This window comes from Eurypyga helias, unplaced genomic scaffold (assembly GCF_000690775.1).
Source record: "Eurypyga helias isolate BGI_N326 unplaced genomic scaffold, ASM69077v1 scaffold1746, whole genome shotgun sequence".
NCBI classification, from domain to species: Eukaryota; Metazoa; Chordata; class Aves; order Eurypygiformes; family Eurypygidae; genus Eurypyga; species Eurypyga helias.
In genome coordinates this window covers 31973-38297 of record NW_010258334.1, presented here as the reverse complement: position 1 = coordinate 38297, position 6325 = coordinate 31973, and the positions used below count along the sequence as shown (strand labels likewise).

General features: G+C 49.0%; 1 protein-coding gene across 1 annotated transcript in view; it reads left to right on the top strand.

Moving 5' to 3' along the window:
- The first annotated feature begins 626 nt into the window (after positions 1-626).
- FAM102A (family with sequence similarity 102, member A) overlaps positions 627-6325 on the top strand; it is a 31728-nt gene continuing 26029 nt past the window's right edge. Inside the window, exon 1 of the mRNA XM_010154279.1 lies at positions 627-1265. Within this exon, the coding sequence (XP_010152581.1) occupies positions 1120-1265 (146 nt within the window). The 5' untranslated portion in view covers positions 627-1119. The remainder of the gene's footprint in view (positions 1266-6325) is intronic.

The window sequence follows — 6325 nt, the reverse complement described above, 5'->3', positions numbered from 1 at the left end:
TGCTAATCAGCTCTTGCCTCCCTGGCTTAGGTGTTTCGTAAATGTGTAATGAAATGACCGACCCCAGCCCCAAAACTGAACCGTGCAGGGCACGGCTGGGTGTGAATCTGATGCGGGGGGCAGGCAGCATACTCGGTGAGCCTGGCTGTTGGACAGCCAGATGACCTGATTCAGTTGTTACGCTGTGCAATCTGGAGCAGACTGCTTTTATTTTTTTTCCCCTCTGTGCTGCTTTCTCCATTAATAAGATACAGGTGCTAACACTTAGGGCTGGTCAGAAAAACGGAAGAGAAACGAATTTTTGCGTTTCTTGAGGCGGCTTTGCTTACTCTTGTTAGACTATGTGTTAGACTGATCTTGCTCTGTAAACTGCTTCTAAAGATGATGGGTGAAAATAGAGCAGATTTTTCTTAGCTGCTTTGCAAAGCAGAAATTACAAAGGGATGACAACAGTGAAGCTTGCTCTAGGCAAAAAGGGGAAAGAGGATGTCGGAGCCAGGCTAATTTGGGCCATACCTCTTAAGACTGGTATGAGTCTGGAGTGAATATTATCCATCCAAACAGGTTTTATAGGAGGAGGAGGGGCCTAAGACTGACTGGGACTAATTTACTCATTTCCCTCCCAAAGGCTGACCCGAAGACCTGTACCAAGGAGTTGCACAAGAGGAGGAGATAGAAACTGGAAGCTCTCTGAATGTGCTGCCCGCAGACTTAAGGCTTCTCCGGAGACCCAAGATGACTTCCCACAAGAGATGCTTTCTGGCGGGGTTGTGCTGAACACAGAGCACTGCAGCCTCTAACTGGGACAGCTCCTGCTGGTCTGGAGCTGAGACCGACTTCTCTCCCTTCCTTTTCCCTTGGAGATGTTGCAGAGATTTAATCTGACCTCTTCCTCCTCGCCTGAAGCCTGCCGTGGCGATGATCCCACAGCCAGATCCGACCACCAAAGAGAAGAGAATTGTGCGTTTGAAGCTGGGCCGTCGTTGTAACTGAACTGGAATTTACTCCCTGCTTGCGCTCTTGGAACGAGTGCCGTTCCTCTGCTAGTCTGTGTGTGTTTTGAGCCGCTCCTCCCTGATCTTGTTTGGAATTCCTGGGCTTTCCACGCTGAATTTGCCCATGGCTTTCCTGATGAAGAAGAAGAAATTCAAGTTTCAGACAAGTTTCACTCTAGAAGAGCTGACTGCCGTCCCCTTTGTGAACGGGGTCCTGTTCTGCAAAATCAGGCTGCTGGATGGAGGAGACTTCGCTAGCTTATCTACCAGGTAAGAAGCTGCTTGCAGACTTGCTTCCTGGCTGTGCTTCCTTCCCTGGTTATTCTTCCCTCGAGCAGTTCAGCATATGGCTCCCACTTGCCTACCCCTTGATGGGATTTTAATAGTGCTGTTGTAGGGCCCCACATGCCACATCATTCTCGGGAGCTGCGGGGAGGAAGAACATAGAGCTCTGAACCTGGGTGATCGCATTTTTCAGTTACGTGGGGTCACTCCCCTGAAAGGGACTGGGGTTTGTGGGTGAAATCCTCTCTAATTCCCCCCGCCCCTTGCCCAGTTTCTCACGCTGTGTCAGACCCTATGCTGTATTCTTTCATGCCTGACTGGAAACTCGACTCTGTAGAAAACTCTATCTAAGCAAATCAACCCTTCCCAACTTTGCTCTCCCCCTTTGCTTCCTTACTGTTCTGGGTAAGAGTGGAAGTAGCTGGCTTTGCATTGCAAATTGCTGTGCAAGGGAAATCTGCTGCCTGGAGTCAAAGTTGTCAGGGTTAAAGACACAGTTTATCTCCTCGAGCTGATGCCACTGCACCTCCAAGTTTATAGCTGCACTATTTTTGTTTTCATGGGATTTGTCATATTGGGATCACTCTGCACATCTTAGAAGGTTGTTCTGCGGTCGTTTATTGGCGTTTCTCTGACTCCTCAGGCAGGTCTGTCCCCACTCCTGCTACTAATTGCTAATAAAATCTTGCTTTGTTTCCAGCTATGCGCATAGATTATCACCAGCAGTATGCAAACGCGAATTCCGTAACAGCCCGGACTTGCTTGCTTTCTGTCTCAAGATGTGAAGGAAGCCTTCAGTGCCTTTCCAAACTTGTTTTTTTTGCTTTCCTGAGTGACTGCTCAGTTTTAAAGGTACAGGATTAGTTTGTGCTAGCTGTTAACTCTTCATCCCGGAGCTAAAGCCTGGTTGGGTCAGGTTTTCCTCTTTGTGGTGCTGCACACTGAGCTTTCTCACTTCAGGAGAGAAGGTTTTATTGGGCAAGTGTAAAACATTTCTGTCTTGCAAGTAGAAGTAGGTAGGGCATTGCTCAAAGCTTGGTTTTTCTTCCAGAGGCATGGTGCAACCTCATCTGAGGTCTGAAGAAGCTGTGGGCGTGCAACACCTCCAAAAATGGACTTTGAATTAATTTCTCTTTTGAAGAAAATCTATCAAAATTGCTTTTCCTTACAGTGTTCTCCCCTGAGGCTAGATCCTTGGGTTTGGTGGAAGCAGCTTATCTAAGGAATTCAAACAGTATGTGAACTTGGAAAGAAATTAACCCCTCTGCTTCCTGGAGTCACAATAAAATGAGTTGAACTGGAGGGTGTCTCGGGAACAGCCCGTGCTGTGAAAGGATCTCCCTCTCGGCGTTGTCCCTGGAAGCACGGTGGCTGGGGTTTGCTGATGCTGCCAGCCGGGCGGGTTGCGTTGGGTTGTTTTCTGCGCTGGCTGGGGGTCAGCAGTTAGCTCAGTGTGGTGCGTTGCAGATGCGTTCCAGCAGCGAAATCGTCTGTAATTTAAACCAAACACATTGCTCTCAACCGGCGCGATCGCTTATAAACGAGCAAAGGGGAAGTAGGCTGTTGGGTTTGCCGCCTTTCCCCTAACCTGTCTGTGCTCTAACCGAAAGCACATGGAAACCTGTTCCTGCTTGAAAAGTTATGGGTCTCAGTGGTATTGAGTCATCTGACCTTTTCCAACTATTTTCCCTTGCTGCAGTTAGAGAAACTTCAGGCGGGATGAATTTCCAGGAATGGTGAGGAGAAGAGTTACCGTGTGGAGAGGCTCCCAGATCATGCCTTGCCTCTGCTCCATGCTCCTCTAGTTATTTCCATGACCTTTTTGACACTCTTTGGATCTGGGAAAAGATTAATGAGAAGGAGATGCTGTGTCTGTGTTCTGTTACAAGTCTGTACGTTATATAGGATCTGTGATCCTTTCTCTGAAATCAAGCACTGCCAAAAAGGATTGCGTTTGAGGTGGTAATGTTTGTCAGGTCATCTCTGTGGTTTGCTCTGTGATCGATCTGGGCTTCTTCTGCCGTCTGAGGCAATAGGCTGTGCAGCTCTGATCGAGCCCAGCGGTAACTCTCTCTGCCCGTGAACTTTGAGAGATGCACAAGGTGTCCCATGTCGTTTGCAGTCTGTAAACGAGTAGTAGGTGTAGGAACCATTCGTAAGGACACGCTGAATCAGTGTTCTTTTTCCTCAGTTGAGTGAACTATGGTGTGGAACAGAGTGTTGTCTGAGAATATAAGAATTTCCAGAGACAGACTTTTTCAGGTTATTTACAACAGGCTTACTTGGGGGCTGCTGCACATCTGTGGCAAGAAGTAGGGGTATGATTGAGTTGGTAGGTGGCACTGGCTTCATTTGACCCATGAGGAGAAGTGGGAGGCTGTGCTGCCAGCTCCTGTCTGCCCATCCTGGTCCCAAGTCCCCCTCAGCCTGGGCTGCAGGTACCTGCTGCAGGTCCCGTGGGGCACACCCCAGGCCGGGACCCCCCTCCTGGGCTCTGAGCTGCTCACACCTCCTCTGCCCAGGCTGGGACAAGGCTGCCTGGCTGGAGGGGAACCTGTCTGAAATGCATTAACGCTTTCAGGAATTCAAGGCGCTCTGGAAAAGGTCCAGGTCCTGTCAGCACTTTCAGCTTTGAGGATCTGCCTCTCTTGGGTTTTCTGGTTTGGGTTTTTTGGTGTAGGCAGGCACCCTTTTTCCAGGCTTGCCGTGCTCAGGCCTTTCATTAAACCACGGGCATGTTAGTGACTAAAGTTGCAGCTGTAAATATCCTTTTGCTCATTCCTTTCCCCTCCCTTTCTAAAGTCTCCTTATGCTCTGGCCGGGCTCCTGAGGATAAGACTGGCCCGTTTCAGTTTACGGTGTGAAAAGCATCTATTGTCTGTGGGTTATCGCCCTGCCTTGGATTACAGAGGTTGGTCTTCTGGAAATACGTGAGCCAGGTGTAGGCCAAGCAGGTGCTGTATTTCCCTGCGGAGAAGTACCGGTATATTCCTTGAATAGTGTTAATCCAGATACTTAAATAGCACAACCACCAGTGAATTCAGTCACCTCCCAAGTATCTTTAAAAATAGCAGGCACAGAGCAGTGGGGATGTATTCATGGCAACCGTTTTTGTGAAGCAGATGGGCTGCTGCGTTTTGTACCGGTTTGAAGCCTTTTTTGGGGGGGGTTGCATCTTTGTTCCTAGAGAGATGATACGATACGCTCATCGGGAGGTTTGGGATCTGCGGATTGGCGCAGGCAAGGAGCCTGGATGTCCAAACAAGTACGTAAAGCTACAGGCTGATGTACATGTACATCTTTGGGTATCACAGGAGAGGAAGACTTGATTAAATCCCCCCCTCCCTCCCCCTCTGCTTACAGTGTCAGTTAATGTTGAGTGACAGCCAGATGCTCTTTACCTCGGTGCTGATTGATTTCTGGCTGCGTGTTGGCAGCCGGCGCTGCCGGTGCACGATGCGAAGGAAGTGGAAAGCCAGGTGTTATCCACAGACTCCTGACACTTCATTCTACGTTGTTCTGTTAGCGTGCCAGCAGTTTCGCTCTGGTATTTCTGGATTTGAAGGAAGGGATTGTACTCTGAAAGCCCCTGGCTGACTCTAGAGGAAAGACTCTTTTGCATGAGTTGAGCAACTTTGAGAGCGTTTCCCACCTGCCTCATTGTCTGCTGACGGCACCTCAGGCTGTGTTTCCTTTGGGAAAGCACGTTCCCAAGCACATTCTGTGTTTCAGCTTGGTTTTCTGATCCTGGCACTCCTCTGCCAGTTCGAACCATGGAACGTAGTTTGTCTCCTGGGGCCCGGCAGCTGTTGGCGTGCAGGACCTGGGAAAGGCTGACCCTCTTAGGGTGGTCCAGCCTCCAAGGATTTCGGTGCTGTAGCCTGAACGGAGAATGCTCTTAGCCTTGCAGTTTCTGAGTTGAGAGTGAAAGGCCACTTCCTGAGCTGCATGGGTTTTTTGTGTGTGTGTGTGTAAAGCTGTCTGCAGAACGCCAAAGGAAATGCTGATATTTGGGGAGGCAATAGCTCCCAGTGGGTTGAGGTCAGCTTTTGTGCAAGCCTGGCTTTGCCAGCTTTTTCTGTAGGTACAGACCTGAAGCCACTTGCTTTCCTCAGCTGGCGGGCTGCAAAGCGTCATCACGTCTTAGCGGTATACACAACTTTTCCATTTCTGTAGGACATAAATAAAGCATTGCCCTGGTAACCCACGGTTGGTGATTGGAAACCTTTGTGGAGGGAGGTGCAAGGTCGTACCACCTCCGAAATGCAGCGGTGAGAGGTGGAAATCAAGTAATTGACTGTCTTCACATAAATAGTCGCTGTGCCTGATGTTACAGGATCCTTCAGGTAACTAGGTTCACCATGTTTGGCTCTTCCGTTCTGGAAAATTGTTACCTCTTCGGTTAATCGGAGGCCAGAGGTCTGATTCAGGCTGTTGAGATCTAAATCTTCACCGCTGTCTGCCTTAAAACAAAGGTTAGGTACCTAAATAGTCTCTTCTAGAGTCAGCATCCCCAAGAGGGGAAGAAAAGTAGCTGCAGTGAATGGAGAAGATCGCAGGCCGAGTTCTGCCTCTTAATTCAAGTGGGATTGCCGGGGTGTAGTAGAGCAACTCTCTACTCTGAACCGTTCTCCCAGTTCCATGTTTCGGGACGACACGTGCTCGGCTCTGCCCTCTGCTCCAGCATGTGGTGTGCTAACGCATTTTGAAAGTGCTTTTGTTGCAAACCTGTCTGAAAATGTAAACCTTCCCCCTGGATAAATACATTCCTAATATACAGATAGGGTGAGGTGAAATGCTCCAGAGCAGCTTCACGTCCCTCTTTCCTGTCTGCCCCCTCCGGAGTGGGCTGTGGGGGTGTTAATGGAGGAGTCATGTGAAAACAGCCTCTAGAATTGATTTGCAATAAGATATAACGTAGTTCAAGGTAAGATTAAGGCATAGTGCCCGTAGTGCTTGTGCTCTGAAACAAATACAGAGAAACTAGCCGCAAAGGTGAGAAAAAGGGGGTTCATTCCAGCAGCGTAGCTATATGTAGGTGAAAG